Genomic DNA, 26644 nt, shown 5'->3' on the forward strand with positions numbered 1-26644 from the left:
TTCAGCGCTGGCCCTGAGCTGCCGGGCCACAGCTCCACTCCCATGTCAGGCCTGACCCTGGGGCGGGGGCAGCCTCTCTCTGCTGGGCTCCAGTACGTGAGGGAGGCGAGGACAGCCCCTGTGGGGAGATCATCCTCACAGCGGCAGTGATTCTGGAAGCTCCTGCTGGAGCCTGTTCCTCACTTGGGGCTGGACTTTGGCAGTGGCAGCCATGGAGAGGTTCGGCTGCCTCATCCTCCTCCCCGATATCAGTGGCTCTTCTGGAGACAGAAAGCAATACATTCCTAGATTGAAACGGAAGCCAAAAAGGCTTCAGTGAATCTGGGATGTCCCTCTGAAATCAGGGGGTTAGAGGGTATGAACCCACCTACTAATAAGCCAGTAACTTTTATATAGTGATATAGAGAAAGAGCTCTGAGGGACCTCCTAGGAAAAGGATATCCCCACCCTTCCAGCTTCTAAAGAGTTAGCAAACCCGACCACAAAAATAGTAGAACTGCAGCTATGTTGGAAGTGACCGTGTAAAATATGCTTGATTACTACTCTCTTGGACTAAAGGTCAGAGAAAAGTTTCAGAATACTTAAGAAACAATTATCTAAAGTTCAGATTTTCTGAAAGGAACAGAACTGGAAATTATACAGACAATTATCTAAAGTTCATTTTTTTTCCAAAGGAGGCAGTGGAAGGTTAAAAATTACCAGCTCTTTACTGTGGTATTCCCTCCACACTCTTGTATTTAGCTGTGGTGGTGTCAATATTATAAAACAGTGGGTGACTCCATTTTACGTTCTAATATGGGGAAGGGAAGATTCAGATGACAAGTCTAATGCTTGTTTTATATATTCATATTAAATTATTATTTTTTTAAATGAAAAGTGCAGTATATTATAAGAACATTTGTTAGCATATATAGAGAATTTCATTTAGCCCACATGTTTAGGTGAAGCAACCTAATTCAAATCACCCGGACTAATACATGCTTTATATTTTGTTTTAAATGTAGCTTCCAATTTTATGACTTTTGGGGGGGGGAGGGTTGATATTGTATATTGCCTTGAAATGATTGTATAGAAGGTTACTAATAATAGGATCAGAATGTAAATGTCTTTCAAATTATAAATATCACTGAATTTTGTGATATAATCCCCCTGCCCTGGCAAAAAGAAAACACCAAAATGTGTAAAATAAATAAATACATACATATTGTAGAATAAATAATTTAGAGATGCATACATTGAGAGAAAAGTTTTACTTTGTGATAAGATACTATTGAAGTACACACACAAACAAACACACACACATCATTGCATGCACAGATGTGGTGGAATGGATTTATGAATAAAATGGCATTGGCATAGTCACGTAGCAGAAGGAGAGTGATTCCTATGTTTGCTATAGTGATGTTATCAACACAGGTTGCTTTCTGCCTATGTGGACAAAGATAGCATAATGGGGTGGGGAGGGAAAACTGATGGTGGAAGAATAGCCAGATGCAAAGTGTCAGCCAGGGTTGAAGGTAGGGACAATGACAATAAAGATATATCGTATCGTATCGTTGGAAAGAAAATAACTACACCAGCTTCTTCTGTGGTGTCTTTTCTTTCTCTTACTGGGGACATATTAGGGAAACAGAAAGTCTTCGGATCTTGCAGATTCAGAGCCTCCCTTAATCACTTCAACACTCTCCTCCTCCCCACCACCAACTGATGGGGATGTTATGGAGTATTTCATGGAGACTACAAGGAAGCTGCCAGGGCAGACCTTATCCATCTGTGGACCTTTTCTCCAGAACTGAGAGGAAGATCATAGGATTGCAAAAGGAATTGCTTATTGTTATTAATAACTGAATCTTAAGGAAAGGAATCTCAAGAAAGGAGATTCCTACTAAAAATTAGGGAGAACTTTCTGATGGTACGAGGTGCTCAGAGGTGGAATGGACTACCTCAAAAGGTGGTGGACTCGCCTTCATTAGAAGTTTTTAACCAGATCTCTCAGGGATTCTTTAGCTGTTATTCCTGGATTGTAGGGGGTTGAACTAGTTGGCTTTTGGAGACCTTTCAGACTCTACAGTTCTATGATTCTAGAAAACTGAGCTAACAGTTCTCAAAGAAACTTATTTTGCTTGAATTTTGCCTCCATTCACCTTTTTTGGAAGTTGCAGGTTAACAAAAGGGGGCAGGTAGCTTACCTTTCTGTGCTCTGAATACTTTGAGAGGGGAAACATTGCTGCAGATATCAGTGTATGACCTTCCTTACATTCTACCTTGTTTTTAATTTGTTTTAAAAGAACATTGTGAATGGTGTCATGCCTGAGTGGCCCAGATCCAAGATACTCAACCTCCAAAGAAAAGCAGACTCTCTCTCTCTCTCTCTCTCTCTCTCTCTATATATATATATATATATATGATTTAAATGGCAGAGACACAGGAAAGATGTTTTGTTGTTAGTCACTTCTGATTACACAGGCATTGTCCAATAGGTCCTTCTGACACTTGCAGAATAACATTTCCTATAAGTGCTCACTATTCAGAACTCTTAATGGAGGTAATGGGGTATCACAATTTCCTGGAAATAAATCGGTTTAGTTTGTGTGCTTAAAACTATTATTTCCCCTATGACAGATAAACTGGGTGTGGGGGCAGCCTTTGGATTCTTTTTAGCAACTAACTGTCACCATTTGACATTTAGGTCCAATAAAACAATCTCCCAGAAAGAGGCACTGGCTGTCACATCCTAGCTCACTAAATCTACGTTGCACAGCCATGTTGGTTTGACATGTGGCATATTATGATGTAAGAGGTGTAGGATGATTGGTGAACTGCGGTTTTAGACCTTTTATTAAAAGCAACAACAACTTACAGATATCTAATATGAAATTTGATAGCAGCCATTCATTTGGTTTCCAGAACACACACTGCAAATTTTTGATGTTCACGGAAAGCAGATCACTTTGAATTATCCATGAATGTGTCTGCACACATACAGCTTGGTTATCGTAAATCAGCCTCAAAATATCATAAAGCTGCATAATTTATTTACCGATTATTTTAATAAGCCTTCTGGCTGAACAGAACATTTTTGTCTTTATTGTTAGGCTTATGTAAAAATCTTTCTCGTAAAAAGAATATCGTGCATGATCTGCGTGACTTTGCTTTGTTGAACCTAAAGTACTCTGCAAAACATGTACTTCTCTCTGATCTGTTTGGGTGCCTAATTTTTTGTTTCCGCTTCTGTTGTTCAAAAAAGCAGTACATCACTGAAGCACACCATAGGTTCTTCACCTTAGTGATGCATTCAAGTGGACAAACGTAAAAAGTGGACACAGTTATAGAGTGAGACTTGTGTAATAAGCTATTTGTGAGGTGCAGATACAATTCAGGCAATATTAACCTTGAATCAGATTTGATTAATCTTCTTCCCCAATCCAATACAGTGCATACAGGGGAGGGAGTGCCGACCTATTCACCATGCCTACATGTTGTTTCCAGCATCCCCAGAGCCAACAGGGGATGCTAATTAACCCTAATTCTAATTTATCTATGCAGATTTTGTATTCGTTAAAATAATTTCTAACTACTTTAAGGTTTTCTCTATAATAATGAGGTATATTAATTTTGTGAAATAAATAAAATAACAGGAATATAGTACACCTCACCATTGGGTAGATGACAGTGACCTAACCAGGTGATCTATGTACCTGCTCATTCCATGATACAGGCAATAACTGCTGGTCAGTGTTGCCATACAATCATAGAAGTGTGGAATTAGAAAGGGCCCAAGGGTCATCTAGTCCAACCCCCTGCAATGGAGGAATCCTAACTAATGCATCCATGATAGATGGTCATCCAACCTCTGCTTAAAATTCTCCAAGGAAGGAGAGTCTACCCCCTTTCTTGGAAGTCTGTTCACGTATCAAACAGCTGTTACTGTCAGAAAGCTGAGTGGGTTCCAGCACCTCTTTTTCTAGAAAAATAGCACTGATTGGGTTGATGCCTCTTCATTAACAACATTATGGATTGCAGTACTGTTGTTCTTTAGATATTGTTGATTCTCCACTCAATGTAGTTGGACACACATGAATCAAAATAATCTGATCCCTCCTTTGTTTTTATGGATGTTCTATGGATTTTTTTCCATCGATAAAATTGAAATCATACATTGTGGCCTGTGATCCAGGAAGCCCCCAGTTGAAATCTCATTTAAGCCATTAGCTCATTAGGTGGTGGAATAACTTAGTTCCTAAGCATGTACACAGAAGGCCCCCCAGATATAACTATTTTAATTTCATGTTGTCTAACTTTTCCCCATGTGTAAAGAAATGTACTTCATCACAGCCCTTGAGATTTCCAGCTGCAAAGTTTCCAATTAAAAAACAACTTTCTTTCTGTTCAGAATTAACAAATCCAGCACAGATAATTTATAGTACAGTCTTTAATGCCATTAATGATTTGATCTTTCTAAGAACATTTTTGAAAAATGAAAAGAAAGAGAAGGACAGAAAAGTAGCTAGCTAGGTAGAAGGTTACACAGCAGGGAAATCTACAGAGCTCTAAATATTAAAGGCAGTACTGTGAATTAAAGAAATATCAGGTACACACACAAAAGGGCACTTCAGTGTAAATTGACTCATGGACATAAAAAGTTCTAAATTACAAATATGGTCTGATGCCAAGGCCCAGAACCATCAGGCAGAGTGAATCAATTGTTTCAAGCTGCAGATATTGGAGAACAAAAGCCACAACTCTGGGATGTCCTTCCTCAAATACCTCCCTGTCATTTCCTTTTATTGCCACACGCCGTCTTCTGCCCCTCCCCACCTCCCAAAATCTGTTTCGCTGTCTCCAGTGTGCTGGAGGATTCTCTCCCGTCACCAGTCTTGAAGCTCTAACCACCAGTACAATTGAATTCTTTTGCATGGAATGGGTAGGCCACCATCTTGCTCTCTGCCTTGGAAAGCAATATGTCTTGTTTCAGACCTGCTAGGGTCCCCTGTTTGCACACCTTTACTCACATGGGCTTGCTGTTTCCAAGACTGCTCTCATGCTAGTTCAAGTATACATAAAGTATTGCACTCATATGATTCATTTTTATATCCGCTTGCATGCCACACGTTTTAAAAACCTCCCAAGGGCATGAAGTGTCATCCCTGTGATCTGTAAATGTTGGGACAACATTTTAGTGGCTAAATCTGGAATGCGGTGGGAGCCACTGAGGAGGAAGCAAAAGCCACACAAGTAAAAGCATGTTTTAAGAGGCCTAAGGCATACTTAATTACCAAATTAGAGCTTAGAGAGGCAATTCATGAATTAATTAATTAACCTCCAGTGTAGAGGAGGAAGCTGGCAGGCAGAAGTTCTCCTCGGATTGGTTGTAAGAAGACAGACAGGTGGGAGCTAACAGAGGGCAGACTGAGGTTAGTGGGGCAGTGCTACCTTCACCCTAATAACCAGCCTCCGCTGGTTTGTGATGTAATGATGTTGTTGATGTTGTTTTAAATCCATACATATGCACATGAAAGGCATGGATGGCAACTTAACTTAGAACTCATAATAGATCACAAAGCAAAGTGTGCTATGTTTTGTGAACCAAGGGATGGTTAAGTAAATGACATGAAAAGCATGATAATAAAGGATCAGCAGGTTAATTGGGGAGATGAGCAGACAGGCCCTCTCAAGCACCTGTTTCCAAGCTAATTCATGCAGTAGCCTTGGTGTCTGCTCCTGTAGGAGCTGCCTGCTGTTTTCTGAGCTTCTAAGTTGTTGGTTGGTTTTTTTTTTTTAAAGCTCTCTACTGGGAAACAAAAGTAAACCAGATAAAGTGATTTTATTACTAAACAGGAAGGCTGGATTGCTTGAAAGTTTCAAATTGCAGAAGTCAGAAAAGGAAGACTTCCATGGATAGCACCTTGCAACACTGAAGTAGCACTTAGTGTATGAATGTGAGAAGTGGTTATTTTCCATTCCACCACATGCAGCACAGTTTCTGTTCCACTACTGTCTGTCTTCTGCACAAAACAACATTATTCAACTCAATTTCCACTCTGGCAAAATTAAGTAAATTACACAATTCATTAATTATGTGTACAGTGGTACCTCTGGTTATGAACACTTCTGGTTATGAATGCTTCAGGTTACGAGTTCCACTAACCCGGAAGTAGCTGCTCCTGGTTGCAAACTTTGCCCCAGGATGCAAACAGAAATTGTGCACCTCTGGCGCGTGCACAGTGGGAGGCCCCATTAGTAAAAGCAAAAGCTCAAGATAAGAACAGTTTCAGCTTAACAATGGACCTCTGGAACGAATTAAGTTCGTAACCAGAGGTACCACTGTATTGACCTACTGATATGGAGAACTAAAGATAATAAAAATGAGAAGCAGAAAGAATCCAAAATTCACAGATTTGCCCATCCCTAAATTAATCTTAATCGACTGGTTCAGTCACCTACCCTTATCTTCTGGGGCTTGATTGGGATAAGACCTATGGCCCAGGTGAAGCCCTGCAGAGAGAAAAACAGTTTGTGTGAGTTTGTGTTGACTGGCCTAAATAATACTCAGAAATTTAATAATAGTTCTCAGAATTAAATAGGCTGTAAACCAGGCTGCATGCTAAGTGAATTTGAATAGAACTCTGTCTCTTAGAGACAAGATGGATCAGAGCTTACATACATAACTACTTAGGTGAGTTAGTGGAGGGAGTACTTTACATTAGCCCCTTCAGGTTATTGTACCAATAAAAAAATACAGCTGTTGTCAACAGAAAAGAAATGAATAATGTGTCATCCCATGAGTAACTTAACTGAATTCCATAACAAAACTGAACTGTTTCTCATGTATGTATCAGTTTTGCCTGGATCTTTATTCCCATGTGGTCATTCCCTGTTTTCTTGACTTTTTAAAGTAAGATTTTATTAAGACCTTTTATAATACAAAACAAAAAACACGGCTACCTATCTGTAACTTTTATAATACAATACAATAAAAAACAAACTAATCAAAACAAAAACAAAAAAGAGAAAAAGAAGAATGTAGCGTCTTCTCTGACAGTCCTCTCTCCCCCCCCCCCCGGGAGCTTCTCTTTCTTCTCCATCCCCGGGAGATTTTCCCTTCCCAGCCTTTCACACCAACCAGTGCCAGATTTACGTATAAGCTAAAGAAACTATAGCTTAGGGCCCCACTCTATTGGGGCCCCCCAAAAAAAATTAAAGGAAAAACAACAACTGGATGTACATTTTCAAAATCTAAGATAAAAAACAAATAAAATGGCTTTAGATACCTATTAGGGCCATAAATTACTATATAGCACATATTCAGCACATAAAACAGCGACCATTTGTTGTTGACAAAGGACAGCTGGACATATAAAGGGCCCCATTACCTTCAGTAGCTGAGGGCCTCATCAAACCTAAATCTGGCCCTGACACCAACCATCCATCACCTTCATCTGTATGCAAACCCATCATTAACTCTGTGTAGAGGATTAAAAACAAACAAACACAAAAAGCAGAAGAAAACAAAAGCAAAAACAAAGCAAAAAGAGGAAAGGAAAGATAAGAAAGAGATAAAAAAATTATTAAAGGAGTAAAAAAAGAATTAGAAAGAGAAAGAAATGAGTAAAAATATTAAAAGAAACAAACTGATATAAAATTATCAAAGCATTCTAAAGATAATGTTTTAGGGGGGATATATAGATGAACCATGCATACTCATTACATACTTTGGAAAGAATATAAATGTCAAACACATTGGATTGATTACAATAGCAGACTTGCAAAGTGAACAACAACCTTCCTTAAACCGTGGAGAGAGTCAGTGGCATGGTATCTAAATAAAAAACACCTGGAGTATCAGTATAAAGTTCAGGAAAACATACTTCTTCAAAAAGAAAATATGGTCTAAGTTCTTCTGGTGAGGAATTAATGAAAGAAATGAAGGGGATCCAGTCATCATAATATTTTTCTCTGGTAATGTCACCTCTGATTACTTTGCAATGTTGTGATAGTTCATCTACAAGCACAGCCTTCCAAACCCTATCATACCACTTTGTATAGTTAACAAATGATCACTTCTCCATAAGATTGTGTTTTCCATCCAGGCTGCTGTCAAGAAATGGATTGTTAATGGCTTAAAGAAAATCTATTTATTTGTTCCTTGAAAAAAATGATATCATGGCTAAGCCTGGATCTTTAACCATTGTAATACTCAAAATTTTAGAATTCCTGTGGAACACAGCACCCCAAAATTTGTTTATGGTTTGATCCTCCCACCCTAAGTGGATGGAATGATTCTTGCACTTTTTCATTCCAGTAATTGATAAACAAGCTCCATTTCCCTACAAACTTTTCATTTATTAATCTGCCGTCTTTTACTCATTTTGCCAGTTTACCTTTGGAACCTTTTCCCACACCTTAAAAAAGGCATGTGTATAGAAGGTGATTTGAGATTTTCCCCAATTTTTTATTGTTTCCCATGATTTTAAACCCTTGGTGTTTAGTTAAACTTGCTACTTCTGGTCCTAACTACTATCACTGTGAGTCACATGGGGAATCATGGGTTGGAAGAAGAAGCCTTATCATAGCAGTAATTTCTAAAGGGAAAGACTAGAACCTCACTGTTCTAGTCTTCCTCTCTTATGGGGTGGGGCAAATCTGCCCCGTCGAAGTGGTGTGTGAGCAACATTTGTAATATGAAGGTAAGAGAAAAAAGAAAATGTTCTGAAAGCAATGCGAGGAGCAGCACAATGTATGCTCCAGTTCTGTAACTGTTTTTCAGTATTGTTATTGTTTAACTGGAATACGAGAGTAATGGGAGAATGGACAATAAATGGAAGTTGGGATGATTAATGAATGGAATACTTAGACAACAGAAGCTGTTTATTGGACCTTTGCCCAGAACATTATTGTTCTTTCTTTAGGAAAACCGGGATCTCTTTTAGGTCTGGTGGAATATTATTTCTATTAACTAGCTGTTGTTTTTTATTGGATAAATGTATCAAATGAATCTGAATCAGCATAAATCCAAGCACATCCATGGTAGCAGGATTCAAAATATTTTTTTCTGAATAAGTAGTTTAAAACTTTGATGAATTGTTAAGTAAGCAAATGGGGAAAACCTTTAGGAAAACCAGGATCTGCTGTAGGTCTAGCAAAACATTATTTCGATTAACTTCCTGCTACTTTTTATTTGAAGAAATGTATCAAATGAATCCAAATCAGCATAAACCCAAGGACATCCATGGCAGCAGGATTCAAAATAGCCTTCTGAGTAAAGCAGTAAAGTACCCTGATGACTTGTTAAGTAAGCAAATAAATCAAACCTTGTTACATTTTTGAAGTGTTGCCTGGCATACACAGAACTGCTAATAAGAGGAGAGGGTTGGGTGGGATGCCGGGTGCCAGTAATCTAGGGTTACCTAATGTAATAGAAAAATCTCATACATCTTGTAGGAGAGTTGAATTCAGTAATTACCTGTGCGGTTCTTAGTTATTTGATTTACTGCTAACACACAGTGGGTGTCATTAAATAAAGCCAACATTTACCTCACTCCAGTTTCTGCAGCACTGCCTATATTTTTCCTAGTAAATGGAAGACAGGCCTCTGTAAATTCAGCAATTGTGGGAGTTAAATGGTGATCGTTTTAATGATGTCAACTGTGCCTAAGAACTGTGAAAAAGGTAACAAGCTTCACTATGCAAAAACAGAAGGAATGATTAGGCAGTCAACTGTATGTTTGCCCAATTTCCATAGTGAAAGCTGTTGCATCAAAAGGCTCTCTGAGGGTTAAACTACCATTCTCATGATTCTTTGTGCTTTAAATGTGTTTTAATAGTGTCTTAAATGCATGATTTGGTTGCGATGACAACCCAATCCTCTGCTTGATGCAGGAAATCTATAGGTAGGGTATCCCCAGCAGATAAATGTTCACCTTTTGTTTGAAGACCGCAAGTAAGGGAACACCTGCCCTGCCAATCTCTAGAAGTAATTGGTTCCATTGTCCAAACTGCATTTACTACCATGATGTTTCTCCTGACGTTCAGTTGAAACCTCCCAACTTTTATAGACACTTTTTGGCTCTTAATCCCAACTCCCAAAAATGTGCTTTATGAAAACAATATAAATTCAACAAGCTTAACAGAAGACAGTTTTAAAACAGCCATAAAAGCATAATTAAGCTCACCTAAGAGAAGCAGGTAGCCAGACCCTCTAAGGATGGGGTTCATAACCTGAGTGTCACAACTTTAAAAGTCCTGTCTTGCAACCCAATCAAGTGTACCTCAGGGCAGGCGTGGGGGTGGAAAAAAGCTTCTGTTGACAAAAAACAATAGGTAGCCACAATCACATAGAAGGAGATAGTCCTTAATATATCCCAGTCAGAGGTTTCTGCATGAAAACAACCTCTCTCTTCACCCACGCAAGCAAGAGACACTACAACTGTTCAAGGACCCATTTCAGCTAGACAAAATTGCTCACTGAGTGTGCGGAGACGGCTTAGTGAATGTTGTGGCCTGGGAAGAGGGGGTGTAGCCTAGAGAGAGCCTCAAGGGCCTGATAGAGGGGCTTGGAAGACTGCATTTGACCTCTGGACCTGAGGTTCCCTATCCCTGCCAATTTCCAAAGAGCTCCAAATGAGGCTAATGATGGTAAGGAGAAAAATGAAGGCAGCACTGATGGTATACTAATTTATTCACGTCACATGCCATAAACTGGCAAAACGAAGAAGCACTTTTGTAAAACTATGAAAATGAACACAAAATAAGGTAAGTAGATTTGGCTCGGTCCTCATCAAAGAAAGCCTTGCATTCTGCAGCCTTAATCTGAAATAGATTATCCCCTTCTTTTCCAGATAACACCCTTAACATTCTAACAAAACATAATGGATTCAGCCGCCAGAAGCAAGAAGTCTATTTTCTACCTATCATAATCAGCGACAGTGGGAATCCGCCAATGAGCAGCACCAGCACCCTCACCATTAAGGTCTGTGGATGCAGCAACGAGGGTATTGCCCAGTCCTGCAATGCTGAAGCTTATGTGCTCCCTATTGGCCTCAGCATGGGAGCTTTAATAGCAATTCTAGCCTGCATCATTTTGCTGCTAGGTACGTATTCATTTACTGGTCAGAAAGACTTCCATATGGAAAAGGAGCATCTTTCAGCAGCTGAGCATATGCTTTACTTGCCAATGCTCCCATTTTCAATTGATTGTGTCTCTAGTAGTACCCACTACTGAAGACCCTGGAAAGCCACTGCCAGTCATAGTAGACAATTGGAGCAGTGCTTTAAACATGAGCGAGATTCACATGTTTCTGGTTCATAAATTGCTAAACAATATAGACAAACTTTTCTGGAAGAAAAGGATGTGGCAGTGAAAGAGGTAAGTAGCTAGTAGATTCATTGAAATCAATAGCTTAGGTCCATTATTTGAAAAAGGATCTACCCTTAGTAAACTTGGGTAACATCGAATATTCCCAGAAGCCAAGGGTAGTCAACATGATTCACTCCAGATGTTCTTGGAGAAAACTCTCATTATCTTTGACTATTCACCATACTGACTAGGGTTGATTTGAGTTTCCGTCTAGCATCATTTGGAGTGCGCCATGTTGACTACTCCTGCCATAGGCCAACTCTTCACAAATGGTGACCTAGTGAAATTATCACAGTCTACGGGGTATCTATTGAGGCCTGCCAAATGGAAGATGACTCCTCTGTTTTTCCTTAGCTAGTCAGCCAGACTCGAAAGTTTGGATAGGTTACTATACATCATTGCAGGTTTACATTCTGTATGATTAGTAGAACATTGTGCAAGGCCTCATGGGCAGTAAACTTGTACAGTACCCAAGTGCTTAGAACACAATTACAGTCAAAACACAGATAATTAGATCACCTGACACATTTTCTTTTTACATTTGAATACTTGTGAAGGCATCTAATTTTTACTGGAGCAGCAGCATTGGTGGAGAGCATGTTCAACTCATTTCCTCATGCTTTCCCCCATCAATATCAAGTCTTCATTAAAGTCGCTGTTAGCTCCCCTGAAGGATAGAGACCAAAGCCTAATACAAACACTGCTGCTACTGCTGCTGCAACAACTACTACTACTACTACTACCCCCCCCACTGCTGCAGGGCAGTGCTCCCCCCCCCCAGAGTGTACTCAAGGGCACACAGTACCGACACCTCTTTTTTGGGGGGGGGTTAAAAATGTGAATACTTACTGTAACAACTTCAAGGTGAGAACTGGCACCTGTTTTTTTCCTAGGGAAAAAAACCACTGTTGCAGGGCTAATAGCAACTTTTTTTGGGTGGTATCCAAAGTAGGAATGGGGTGGGAATTCAATTCAGTTAGCATTTAAATGTGAATTTGCACTTTCCAAAACAGTATGCAAACTGAAGCATCTGTCAAAATCTACACTTCTCCAAATTTTGCAATGTAGTTCTCGAACCAAGTCATGGGGCCCAGAATGTGTATACAGTGGACGCTTGGGTTGCAAATGTGATCCATGCAGGAAGCATGTTCGCAACCCACAGCGTCCGCAACCCACAGCACCGTGTCTGCGCATGCACAAGCGCCAAAACCTGGAAGTAACCCATTTTGGTGCTTCCGGGTTCGGCGCGGTGCACAACCCAAAATTATGAAACCCGAAGCGTCTGTAACCCAAAATATGACTGTACTAAAGTAAATTGTTGCATATAAATACATATATTTGTGGAAATAAGATACACAAATACATTCTATTGGGGAAATTACTTTGCAAAAATGTTTATATTCTGGAAATTCCATTAAAAATGTGTATGTGAGAAGAAATTTGCTTGGAAATGTTTTCACAAAGACCTGAAAAAATGCAAACTGATGTGGAAATGTGGAGAACTGAACTTAAGGTTGGAAAAATGATAAACTGAAAGAAACTGAAATTGACAGAGCAAAGCATTAGCTCCAAACACAAGTATCTGTGAATAAGCTTAATTTGAATTAATGCATCTGAAGTTGGGCTGCTCTTTTTCATAGCTGAGTAATGCTCTTTTCATCACACATGAGAGTAGATGTCCATGACAGCAAAGCTCTCTCACAATGAGTTATTAATTAGCAAATGGGTTGTTAAAACATCCTGTGAATTGATTATTGTGTTCACATATTTGTGCTTACATATTGGGATTGTTAGAAACAGATTTGTAATGGAAGCAATTGATGAATATTTGCAACAATATTACTATTAGCTGTAGTGGTTGTAGTAGTAGCGATAGTAATTATAGTAAAATACTTCACAAATAAACACATTGGGCAATAGCCTTGAATATTTAATGAATTTTATTGAAATGTATACTAAACTCAAAAAGGTAGAATTTAGTTACTAATTTAGTTACCTTTCACACTACATGTACACAACATACAAGCTTTTGGTTTTGTGTTCTGTATTTGTTTAAAAGTATAAAATACTTAGTGTTATAATAAAAAGGAGAATTCCTTAGATGCCTAGATGCAAGTACTCTTTGGTGAGAGGGCCCCAGCAGAGATTTTAAAATGACAAAACATGCAGCAAAGTAAAGTATGGAAATATAGGCTGTTAGACCTTTAAAATATCCTCCTTCTAAATTGCATCCAAAGTTTCCCACTTCCCTTAGCATAGAAAGAGATTACATGTTTAGTATGTTAAAATTTGTTTACTTACAAACACTTCAAAGTGTTTGTCAGATTCATGTGCTTTTCTGTACAGCAGCAAGAAAACACAGGTAGTATAACTTAGGTTCCAAAATGGTAAATGCTGCTGAATTATCTGCATAGAAACACAAAGATGGCCTGTTTAAGCCATGTAGTCTAAGTCTGGAACATCCAGCTTAGATCTCCTTACTGGTAGGATCCAATGGTGGAATGGAAGAACACAGGCTTGATAACTCTTCCTCCCAAGGTGAGGAGGAATAACCTAGCTAAGCCTGACAGGACAGCCTACTCTATGGTTTTAACCCCTTCATGCATTAGAGTTCAGACTCTGGGTTATATGAGGCTGGATATCCCACAAAAGCCTATGTCAGATCCATTTAAAGGGGGAATTTGCCTTTGGGGTGCATAGGTTGATGCTGGAACTAAATGTTGGCAAATCAAGCATCATGCCTTATCAGGAACTAGATCCACATGACTATATTGACAATTTATTGTTTATGTCACTGATCACAAAGTTGTAATACGTGAGAGGCTATCAGTCAGGGAATACAGGTGAATAGCTGTCCTCAATGTTGGCACCACTTCCTGACAAACTGCATTTCCTGACCTCGTTCCTATCAAAGTCAGAGCAAGACAGGGATGCTCGGACTAGCAAGTGCCTCTCAGAATTTTTTAAAAATGGGCCCTTTCCTTGAATTTCCTATCTCCTAGTTTCAGGGATCCCAAATTTCCTTCTCTCCCAAATTCATTTTACCTCAGGTTCTAATAGCCAAATTTCCAGTCAAGCCCTCATAGAAATATAAGCACCTTTTCACCCTCTGAGGAAATATTTTGCTTGCATTAAGAACTGCTTTCAAAGGTTGATCAGCTTGTGGTATTTCCTTTACAGTCATTGTGGTGCTGTTTGTGACACTGAGGAGACATAAAAACGAGCCTCTTATTATCAAAGACGATGAAGATGTGAGGGAAAACATCATCCGTTACGATGACGAAGGAGGTGGTGAAGAAGATACGGAAGCATTTGACATTGCAACTTTACAAAACCCTGATGGAATAAATGGATTTTTGCCCCGCAAGGATATAAAACCCGATCTTCAATTTATGCCGAGGCAGGGACTGGCACCTGTTCCTAATGGTGTTGATGTTGATGAATTTATCAATGTAAGGCTCCATGAAGCTGATAATGACCCTACAGCTCCTCCATATGACTCGATTCAGATTTATGGGTATGAGGGGAGAGGCTCAGTAGCTGGTTCTCTAAGTTCCTTAGAGTCTTCAACATCAGACTCAGATCAGAATTTTGACTACCTCAGCGAATGGGGACCCCGTTTTAAAAGACTCGGGGAACTTTACTCAGTGGGCGAAAGTGACAAAGAAACTTGACAGTGGATTACAAACTTTTATTTTTTTCACTCTTGACTTAAGCGATCATGTAATATTCTAGGGCCACTGCTGTTAGTTATGACTAATGTGGCTTTTTGTTTAGGGGCAACTTTAGTGCCAGTCATCTTATAAAATCAACTACATTGTAATGTTGAACCAAAAAAGTACATAAATCAAAAGTATATGTTAGGAGGTCTGAGTCTTGTGGAGTGTGAAGTTAAGTACGTAGAGTGTCTAGAAGTCTTTGGATATTCTATATTCACATGACCACTCTGAAGATGGAGGTTTGGATCTTTGATCACCTTCAGTACGTGAAAGGAAAGGAAATGGAGAAGATAGGTGCTTTTCTACATAATGGACCTCTATGGATTTTTGCTTATGAAGAGCATCTTCTGATAGTCCATTGAAAGCTAATGGTTTGCTTCCACATTGCCAACAAAGATTCCACCACAAAAACAGGAAAAAAAGAATGTTAAAAGCAATATCTGGTCTTCTTTGCAATGCTGAATTTTTAAGAAAAGCATTGATAAAGTCCCTTTTGGCCTCAACTGTGCAGTGACTGTAAGTTGTACATAGGGTAATTCTTGGCCACAAAAACCACAGACTGAATATCATCTTCAAACATTGTGTCAAGCCTTAAAATATTCACATGTTCTTAATCTATTCCAGTGACAGGATTCAAAATCCACCATTGTGCAAATGTTCAAGTGGAGAAGAGACTAAAGTTCTCTACTTTTCAAACAAAATGGATTGTTTTCTAGAAGAATCACTCATTTCATCTACTTTGTCTTCTATAAGAAAAAAGGAGGGAAATATGTGAAAGAAGATGGACTCATATACAAAAGCTGGTTTTATTGCTAAAGAACAAATTTATTTGTTTAATCCTTGAAATAAATATTTTATTGATGTCCATTACTACTTTTATTTATTAAGATTGATTATTGGTAAGAGTATAAGAGAAGGGAAATGTCAAAATTGTATCCATTAATAAAAGGTTAGAATTCTTTGTTCTATATATATATCTATATAAAATGAATGTTAAATGAAATGTACATTTTGAAAAACAAACACAAGAGATATTAGCAGTGGAGGAGTTGCAAGGGAATGGTAGCAGGGTGAGGGTGTTTCTGGAAGAAATTAACATTGGACCATTTTATATTTTCTTCATAAACCAAGAACTGGCGTTTTAGTACAAGCACAAGCAACTGGAAGCAAACTGGTTCATGTGAATATTTACAAAAAACAAAACAAAGACATAGAAAATTCCACACATTTCACCATAAAGTCACACATGCTTATAGTTATCCACTATACTAGAAGATCCGGTGTGTACATAATTTTCCTGCTTATGTTTTTAGCTTTTCTTATTTTCTAGAATATTCATGGTTATGCACAGGGATCTTGCTCACAAAGAAAGCAGCACTTAGTAGCTGTTGACATCCTCAATTTGTAATGAAAACTGACTATTTAGAAGTAGCAATTGTATAATAAAACTAAGTATTACATGCAATTCATTTTTACTTTTTTTTCTATTTTTGTTTTGATGCAATTGTTTTCTTTATTTACTCCATGTATTGTATTCAGAAGACAAAAAACAACCAACAACTCCTGTATTGTTTCCTACTTTGTGGAAATATATTTTTATAAATACCTTCTTTGTGATCACCGTTTCTTTTCAGTTTTGCCTGCATCTTACAGAGACACATCATCAGCGTCTAAATAGATGAATCCTCTGAGAGCTGCAATTTCTTCTAAGGCTTTTAAATAATCAGTGTATTATTTAACTCAGAACCATTCCATGATTCTCCCTGTTTATTAAAAGCAGGTTGAGTCAGTCATGAATGGAAAAGAGAAATATTCTGGAGGCAATTGGTCCCTCCCTACTTGGATCTGTATGGGTTTTAATGGAACCCAATGCATAATGTGAAAGAGTCCTTGCATCCCTAACCATTAGCAGATAGGAAGTTGAGTTTGTGACTGACCTCCCTTCGAACTAGTCACTGGGATGGAGGGTGGAGGAGTTAGGTGGCACCAAGGTCGTGGCAGCCTAAATACATCAGCAAGAGCACTGGATTGGCTCTGTCTGTGCATTTGCACCATGCCAACCTCACCACTGCCTCTGCTCTCTCCCTCTCTGTCCTGAAGGGAGATCAGGTAAGTGGCACAGCCCCATCTGTGACTGCACCTAGCACATGATGAATGTAGGCAAAACTATCTCCAATCAAATATTGAAAACAAGCAAACATCATCATATCAGTTCAGGGTGTGTGTAGGTGTGTGAGAATCAAAATGTGCATTTCTGGAAGTGAGTTTTCAGAAATCATTGTGTAGAATAAATGCAGATCCTTTCATCAGTTTTCAGAAGGCAATCATATGTTTTTATTATTATTATTTCAATCCAAAGTTACATCAAAATAGATTTCATTTCATGCCAGTTTTAGACTGTTGAAAATGTAGTTGGATTTGGGAAATCATGTCTCATTTCTAATCTGAAAATGTTATTGTGGTTGGTGTTATTTACTCTGACATCAATAGTTTTCAAAGGGTTGTGTACTCAATATCTCATGTTGGTTCCATTTTGCAGTCACAGAACAGAGGCTTGGTTACAAAAGAGCCAAAGTGGTGCTGTGGATCGACTATTGGACAAATGTCATCAAGTAATCTGTGGGGTTGATCTCAACCAATCTTTCAGGGGCTGAGTTACATCAAGTCATACCATTTGTCCAGCTAGCTTAAAACTGACAATATTGACTGGAAACATATCTTTAGAGAGTTGGAAATTCATTCATTCTGCTACAACCCAATGCACACTTACCGTAAAAAGAGTCAAAACCAATGCAGTGGACCTTACCTCTGAGTAGCCATGCATAGTACAATGTCTACTACAATTGTATGTAATTCTAATAACAATATTTTTTACAAAAATATCCATCCATTTTTAACGACACAACTGGACATAGCATTGATGATGCTCCAATTGTATGTAGGGGTGTGTGTGAAGTTAATATTAGTGATGGGGGAGGCCACATTAGGTATCCAAATGGTACCTCAAAGGGAGGTGATGGTTTCAGTTTAGGAAATGGCTCAGGAATGGCACAGGTATAAAAGCATGAACCCTCCTTCTGAGATGAAGTCCTGATTCAAGTTTCTCCCTTCCCACTCATCCACATGGTTGCTACAAATTTGATCTCAGATCTCCGGAATTACGTTGCCCTTTCAGTGAACATGTGAGGGCTTAAACCGTGTAGGAGGTACAGAGGCACTCATCTTGCTTTCATTCCCAATCTTCCCAAATGTGTTCATCCTGCACCACCTTCTCTTTACCATCACACATTCAGTGTGGAGATCTGAAGGAGAATTATATGTTCTGTTGAATGGGGTTAGAATCCTTCTCACATGGTTCAAGGTTTCCAATCAAAGGGAGGGTTGTAACTATTCAGCTGAACATAGGATCACACCAGAGTACTTAATGCTCAACTTGTGAAGGCCAGAAGATGGGGCAGCTTGGAGTGCATGGAGATCAGTGACAGACTTTGGGCACTCAAATTTCAGTGGCACCCTGTATGATGCTACAATTTGGTGCCCCCTACTTCTCACACTTTGTTCTACAGCATTGTTGTGGTGTGGCACCCAATGTGGCTGAACCGGTTGTGTTACCCTAAAACCACCTCTGTGGAGATATTGAGGATAAAAATGGTGGGGTCAGTACTCTTATAGCCCCTATTTAGTTTCAGCCCCCACATGTTCACCCAAACACCTGAATACAGTTACAATGACACTGATACTGCTTCTGTTGTAGCACAGCTAGATTTAATGACTGCAGCCTGCAAACAACTGATATGCTAACACCACTTCTACATGCTTGTAAAGGTTTTGATCAAATTAATGAAGTCTCGTGTTTATTGAAACTGTATCCACTGCTTCCATCTTTGAATAACTTTTACACAGCTCTTGCCTTCTAATCACAAACTGAACAGGGAAATTAATTTAAAGAATGGAAAACAGCCTTCATGAACATTTCAAAATAAAGCTGAATGGCGGCATATTGCAGATTCCATGAAGAGTGGAACATCTTCTTGCAAGAAGGTCTATTAATCAGCTGCTCAAGGTGGAAAAGGTTTCATTTAGTTCAATTTTAAGTTGCATCATTCTGATGGCTTTGGATTGTTAATGTGAACGTAAATCAAAAGTCAGATATAAAAAGCATCAAAATTATTACTAAACTGTAGAATAGCATAATCTTCAAGATAGATATTTCCCTTATTCATGCATAACTTAGATTATAATGCTGTGGCTAGACTGTCGGTGGGGTCAGGCTACTGCCAGTATCTAACACTAGTGCTTAACAGCTTGCACTGGCTGTTCAAAAACTTGGCATTGGGCTTCCTTAATATCCCTGCCCAAACAATGAGATTTTAGGGTCTCCCAAATGCAGACTGGACAACCTACATCCACCAGAAGCTATTCATTCAGAATTGTGGGCCCAATTCTGTGGAACTCTCTCCCAGCAGAAATCAGACAGGCCCGCTCCCTGTTGAATTTCCAACACCTGATTTAGACCTTTCTTTTAAAGCACACATTTTAACGTTTTAAGGGAACTTTCATTCTTTTATTATTATTTTAATTGATTTTATCCATGGCATGGAATTTATTATTTTTATGTACACCAACTGGAATCCTTGGTACATAAGTGGTATATAAATACCTAACATAGATCTATATAAATACCTAACATAGATCTATATAGATATATAGATATAGATATAGATATAGATATAGATATAGATATAGATATAGACATAGACATATAGATATGGATACAGATATAGATAGATATAGATGATAGAGAAATAGAGAGACAGAGAGATGATACAGACAGACAGATAGACAGACAGACAGACAGACAGACAGACTGAATGTAGGAATTCTAATCTGGAAAGAACTCCTAGTGCATGAGCAGTTGCTGACAAATGAGGATCTGCATGATCAGGACAATTGTGCAGGTAACTTACTTGTGCCGGCAGTTCCTTCCATTGAGGGATTTATTTGCAGACAGCTATATGAAACATGTAGTGGTCAGAGGAAGAGTGATGAGATGTTTCAGACAGGGCTGAAGGTTTGCTCTGTTTCCAGATGAAATACAACAACACCCTACATCAGGGTGAAGTATGGGGCCATGCATGCTACTCCTGTCCCCATTGTAACTGTGAACACTGGTCCCACCTATACCACCCCAACCTTCTTGTATTGATCTGGAAGGTCTGAAGGGGGATTGTAAATGCATTCAGATAAGTGATCTTAGAAGTGTCCCCATGACTGGGAACTCCACATCCTCTTTACACTTTATTTCCATGTGATTTGGAACACTGCCTGAATAGGACTATATGTATTGAAATTTTTGCAAGTAAGCAACTCTTATTCTGTCAGGGGGTCTTGTTATCTCATGATGGGAAAGTCAGTTTGGACATTTGTGAATTATGTAAATACAAAACATCCAAAGGACGTAGGCTTAAAGCACCTAATAATTAACTGGGGTGGGGGGTGAGAATGCCTTCAGGCTTTTGTGTTGGGCCCAGGTCCTGCTTGCGAGTTTCCCTTCCTATGAGACCTTCTTGTCCAATTCCTGCTGCTCCTTATCACATTTAGCTGTTCACTATAGTGGGGACTGAGAGGGAATTTTTTTTGTCCTTTTCTGTGATTGGCTGACAGGGGGGACATTTTTTGCCTACTCCAAACTGTATTGCCTATAGGAGCAATTAGTGATGGGAGCTGAATAATTAGGTTGGTCGGTAGTAGTCACCTTGTGTGTGTGTGCAGAAAAGAGGAGAGCACGACAAAGATAGTGAGTACCCCGTGGCCCTTTTCAGGTGAATAGCAAGTCTGTTGCTTTTATGAAGCAGGATGAAGCAATTTCTCTTCTTGCCCACCCCTTGCCCCCACTATTTCACTCCAGTTTGTCCATGCCCATGTCGCTGCTACAGCTGCCACAGTGCCCTTGCCCTCTCCACTAATTCTGCACCCTTGCCGCCGCCACTGTATCATGGGGGGCATCAACAGTGCAATTGCAGGTGAAGGTGCAGTTGTGGCATGACTGGCAGCAGTGCAGGTGTGTGGAGGGGGCTTGGGTCTGCAGGGTGGTGGTGTGGGAGAGAGGGTTGTGGTGGCAGGGCATTTGGCCTGCAGTGGCAAAATGTCCCAGGCGCCCCTGGTGAACCACGATTACAGAGACTTGCACACAGTGCTGTGGGACCCATATGGCAGGTTAAACTGTGTTACTCAGTTGGACAGGTGGAGTTCTGAAGGGATGTGAGTCACGAAGGACTGCCACCATCACCTGAAGTGGTGTGGCAGGGGGAAAGAGATGGAATCAAAACCAGCCTGAGTCACTACAGCGTAAGGCTCACACATTGAGGACAGGCTTATGTGGCTGGTAGTGGAATTGCATATTTACTAAACATGGTCTCTTTTCCCCTATGCAGTTCACAAGTTTCCAGGTTATAATTAATATAGTAGCCCCAGGTAAACCCCAAACCTTGTGACTGCATTTCCCTGGCCATTGGCCATTAGCTGACGGAGTCCAGCAACATCTGGATGGCCACATGTACCTTGCTCTTCTCGGAAAACACCTGACATTCTCACTCCCCAACACACACCCCTCCCTTGATATGTTTTGCCTTAGCGGATAAAACTTGGGGGATATCTGATTTATGCCACTGTTAAGGCACAAAATATGACTCTTCCATTATATAGATCAAATTACTGTTCATGGTCACACAGGAATTTAAGCCAAGTAACTCCTGTGTGTGCTATATTCCTCCTTGTAGCCCCTAACAGGTTCCTTTGTAGAGAAACTCTCAAACATATGACCTTCTGATTGCCTTTTTGATTGAAAATGTCAACAGAGACCACAGCAGTACATCCAGTAATAAGATTCCTCCCTTAAAAAATCTTATTGCCTGCACTGTAGGAGAGTTAAAGCATGACAGAAATCTCATCGATGTCAGTCAAAAAGATACTGATAGCCAGGATCAGTGGGTGTTGCTTTAAATCATGCAATTTTTTTGTATAGCTTTCAAACACAAATATAACAATGGAAAAAGTGAAAGTGAGGGGAAAGTAAACTAATTGGTAATTCTATCCCTAGTAAAAGATAAGATAGCAACATACAGTATTACACAGCAAACTGACTGGAATTTGCAAACAGCCTGCCAAAGGAAGGGAGTTGTTGCAGCAGGTGCATATATATTTGGGCATAATTTGAGCCATGTTGAAATAGCTTTGGATTGCTACAGGTCACATTGCATGGCTCAGAGCGATCTGAGGCTGCCAGGGAGTGGGGTGTTGGAAGGAGAGACAGGTGTGGATGGGAAAAAGGAGAATATGCAAAAAGAAGGGACAACATAGGAATGGGGTTGGGTGCCTTCCCCACCAGACCTCACCTTCATGAACATTCATCAGCATTTGAGTGTAAAGTTCTTCTAATAAACATATTTCTGTGCAGTTTTAACTAATGTGCACCTTTTGGAAGCAATTTTCCCTAATACAATGCAATTTTAATGTTATTTTCACTAATATCTTCATTTTTATGCAAACTTTCCCCTAATATATATCTTTTTGTAAACATGATTTGCTTGGGAAACTGCACCACCAAATTCAGGAAAGGGTGAATTTCAAAGGATAGGTGTTTTGCTTTGTGTATTGTTTCAGAAAATGAACATTTGATAGATTCAGCTTTAAATGCATACTGAATCCAATTTTCCCCATCCCTACCTGCACTTCTCCCCAAAGGAGCCCAGATAGGGATCAAAGAGACTCTTGTCTGAAACCCTGGATGGTTGCTGCCAATCAGTGTGGACAATACTGATCTAAATGGGCCAATAGTCTAAACCAGCTTCCTATGTGTCTAACCCTTGGTCATCTCATATTTAAAATAAGATCGAAGTTTTCAGTACTTCCACCTTCCCCTAAGGAGTTCGCTAATTGTCTCAGGATGTTTTCATTTTACCTTCCTAAATCTGCATAATTTGTATGGCTTAAAAAAAGTGGCCTATATCTAATGGAAACAACAGTAGGAAGGTTACAATAAAACAATTATTCACAGTGGAACTCGATGGACACAATTCATCACTGCATTAGGTGCCTTTACAGCCAATGAAATCATATTGAGTATGTTGGATCATGGCCAGAGTTTATCTGTAGAATGAAAATCTATTCTCAGAAAATGATAGGGAATATATGCTACACAGCTAGCTGACTGACAAACATTTGCAGGTATTATACCAGCCCAGGAAAGTACAGAGCCCCGCCTCCAAAATATTAATTTTCCATCTTAGAGAGCCTTCAATAATGGGCAAAATGCCTTAGAAAATTGAAGCTTTGTGTGAAGAAAAGAAAGCGCATTCACCATGCTTCGAGTCCGCTTTCATAATGTTGCAGGTGTCATTAGTCGCAGACCTGGTATTGATGGAATGAAGAGGTAGGAGTCTTTCCAAAATCCATGGTTTAGATAAGCTGGATGCATATTATTTCTGCATTTGTACACTATTTGTGCATGATAATATTCTGGCTTTGTGAAAGGTGGAAACCAATTTAGCTTGCTGCATAATTCACCATGATGGGTTTTGTAATCACACTGCAAAATGAGTCGAGCTGTTCTATTATACGATACCGATAGAGGATGGAGTGCTGGAGAACTAGGCCTACTCGAAACATGGGCATAGGATTCTCAATGAGAAATTATAAAAGCATTGACAGTTGCTTTTGTGGAACTGCAACTAAGACATCTTCCAAACGGCTTAATAAAGGCAAACTGAACCATTCAGCGTCTGGCAGCAGCTTGGGAAATGGGCTCATTAACATTAACATTTCAGTCCATCCATTCCTAAGGCTGCTTTCACTAGTGATCATAAAGGGGGCTCCCTCCACTCCTGTATCATTGCAGGGCTTAACTTGCGAATATAGCTAATGCTGCACATTGTATGGGAAATTGCCCCCCCTTTTAAAAAAGAACACTGAGCATTTTATTTGCATGACTAGCTAATTCTGGGTTATAGCCAACTAGTATGTTTCACTTAGGGCAGACCCACTGAAATTAATGGACTTAGTTGTGTCCATTCATTTCAATAGATCTACTCTGAGTATGACTAACATTGAATACCACCCACTGTCCTCCCTGCCCCATTCCTGTGAATAATATGGCATTAAATATACACACCAAAAAAAACCTAAAGCTCAGGGCTGGCCCTAGCATTAGGTGGCAGTGTCAGGTGACAGCTGCTGATAGTGGTTGCAGCCAAGCAGTTGTTCCTGAGTCCCCTGGCCACACCATTCTCTTGGAGGAGAGAGCTGTTTGTGCATGGTGACCCCTGCAACATAATAATAATAATAATAATATAATAATAATTTATAATTTATACCCCACCCACCTGGCTGGGTTTTCCCGGCCACTCTGTGCAGCTTCCAGCAAAATATTAAAATACAATAATTCATCAAATATTAAAAGCTTCCCTAAACAGGGCTGCCTTCAGATGTCTTCTAAAGTCAGATAGTTGTTTATTTCTTTGACATCTGGTGGGATGGCATTCCAAAGGGTGGGTGCCACTACTGAAAAGGCCCTCTGCCTGGTTCCTTGTAAGTTCACTTCTCACAGTGAGGGAACCGCCAAAAGACCCTTGGCGCTGGACCTCAGTGTCCGGGTTGAATGATGGGGATGGAGACGCTCCTTCAGGTACACTGGGCCGAGGCTGTTTAGGGCTTTAAAGGTCAGCACCAACACTTTGAATTGTGCCTGGAAACGTACTGAGAGCCAATGTAGGTCTTTCAGGACCTGTGTTATGTGGTTTTGGTGGCCACTCCCAGTCACCAGTCTAGCTGCTGTATTCTGGATTAGTTGTAGTTTCCGGGTCACCTTCAAAGGTAGCCCCACGTAGAGTGCATTGCAGCAATCCAAGAAGGAGATAACCAGAGCATGCACCACTCTGGCAAGACAGTCCGCGGGCAGGTAGGGTCTCAGCCTGCATACCAGATGGAGCTGGTAGACAGCTGCCCTTTACACAGAATTAACCAGCATCTCCATGGACAGCTGTGAGTCCAAAATGACTCCCAGGCTGCGCACCTGGTCCTTCAGGGACACAGTTACCCCATTCAGGACCAGGGAGGCCTCCATACCCATCCACCCCCTGTCCCCCCAAAACAGTACTTCTGTCTTGTCAAGAGTCGACCTCAATCTGTTAGCAGCCATCCATCCTCCAACCGCCTACTACTATAAATCTATTACTGCACTATGGTATGTTTAAAGACACTATTCCATTGCTAGTGTTGAAGCAAGATTGGCTTCTTTACATAGTGTTGGCTTCTTTACATGGAATGGGGCAGCAGTGCCATTTGATCCGTCTCAGTCAGCAAAATGCCTTGGGCCAGCCTGCTGTGGCTGCATTGTGGTGTAGTGATTAAGAGCGGTGGACTCATAATCTGGCGAACCAGGTTCGCTTCCCTGCTCCTCCACATGCAGCTGCTGGGTGCCCTTGGGCTAGTTACACTTCTTGGAAGTCTCTCAGCCTCACTCACCTCACAGAGTGTTTGTTGTGAGGGAGGAAGGGAAAGGAGATTGTTAGCTGCTTTGAGACTCCTTGGGGTAGTGATAAAGCAGGATATCAAATCCAAACTCTTCTTCTTCTACACGTTTATTTGGGAGTAAAAACAGCAAAGAGACTTGTGGCACTTTAAAGACTACACATCATATTTATCTGTGGGCTTGAGCCTACCACGTCTGATGTCCTGGTCCATGAAAGGTTGTGTCATCATAAAATGTACATAAGGTGATTTGTTTTCTCTGTGGCAAAATTATTTATTTATTTGTACTGTATATCCCACCTTTTCTCACAGTCGCTCAGGTGACACACATGGTTCTTCCCCTCCTCATGTATTCCTCACAACTACACTGTGAGGAATGGCTGCAAGGGGCAGTTACTGACCCAAAGTCACCTAGTGAGCTTCATGGTTGAGTGGAGTTTTGAAACTGGGTCTCTGGGGTCTTAGTCTAACACTCTAAGCACCACACCACATTGGTAACATAGTAACATGTTAACACGGCACTTCCACTGTATACTGGTATTTGGAAGTAAACTCAGTTGAACTAAAAAAGAAAAGAAAAAAGACTTACCTTTGAGTGGTGTAATGGCTTTAGGGGTTGCTTGTGCGTAAGTTGCCGCCGCTCTGGGCTAGGTTGGCTGGTTAAACCATTTCTCGCTGGACAGCCATCCACTCCGTGGCTGTTCAGTCGCTGGCAGAATCCGTCAGTGGGCGTTTCTTAAACCTTTTCCAACATAAAAGTTGTTTGACGCCCAGTCTCCTCCTACTCTCCCTGCGCGGAAGTCTTCTGAGCAGGGAGGGCGTGGGTAGCGGAGGACCTGTGCTCTCCCCGCTGGTGTCCAGTGAAGAGTCCCGGAGCCTGCTCTCTGCTTCCCCCATTGGCCCCCCTCTATCCCTGGTGTTGCACTGATTTTCTTCCCCAACAGGAGACCTGCCTCTCTCCCTGCTTGGCCCCTCTCCAGCATCGCTGTGGAGCCTCGCCTCCTCCTCTAGTTCCGATGGCAGTTCCCTGACAAGTGGGGAT

General features: G+C 40.3%; 1 protein-coding gene across 1 annotated transcript in view; it reads left to right on the forward strand.

The window, feature by feature from the left end:
* CDH8 (cadherin 8) overlaps positions 1-16681 on the forward strand; it is a 231688-nt gene extending 215007 nt beyond the window's left edge. The window contains exons 11-12 of the mRNA XM_083625807.1: positions 10839-11090; positions 14537-16681. Coding sequence (XP_083481933.1) covers positions 10839-11090; positions 14537-15030 — 746 coding nt within the window. The 3' untranslated portion in view covers positions 15031-16681. The remainder of the gene's footprint in view (positions 1-10838; positions 11091-14536) is intronic.
* The last annotated feature ends 9963 nt before the right edge of the window (positions 16682-26644 follow it).

The sequence above is a fragment of the Podarcis filfolensis genome, assembly GCF_964270895.1.
Source record: "Podarcis filfolensis genome assembly, chromosome: 8".
Classification (NCBI taxonomy): Eukaryota; Metazoa; Chordata; class Lepidosauria; order Squamata; family Lacertidae; genus Podarcis; species Podarcis filfolensis.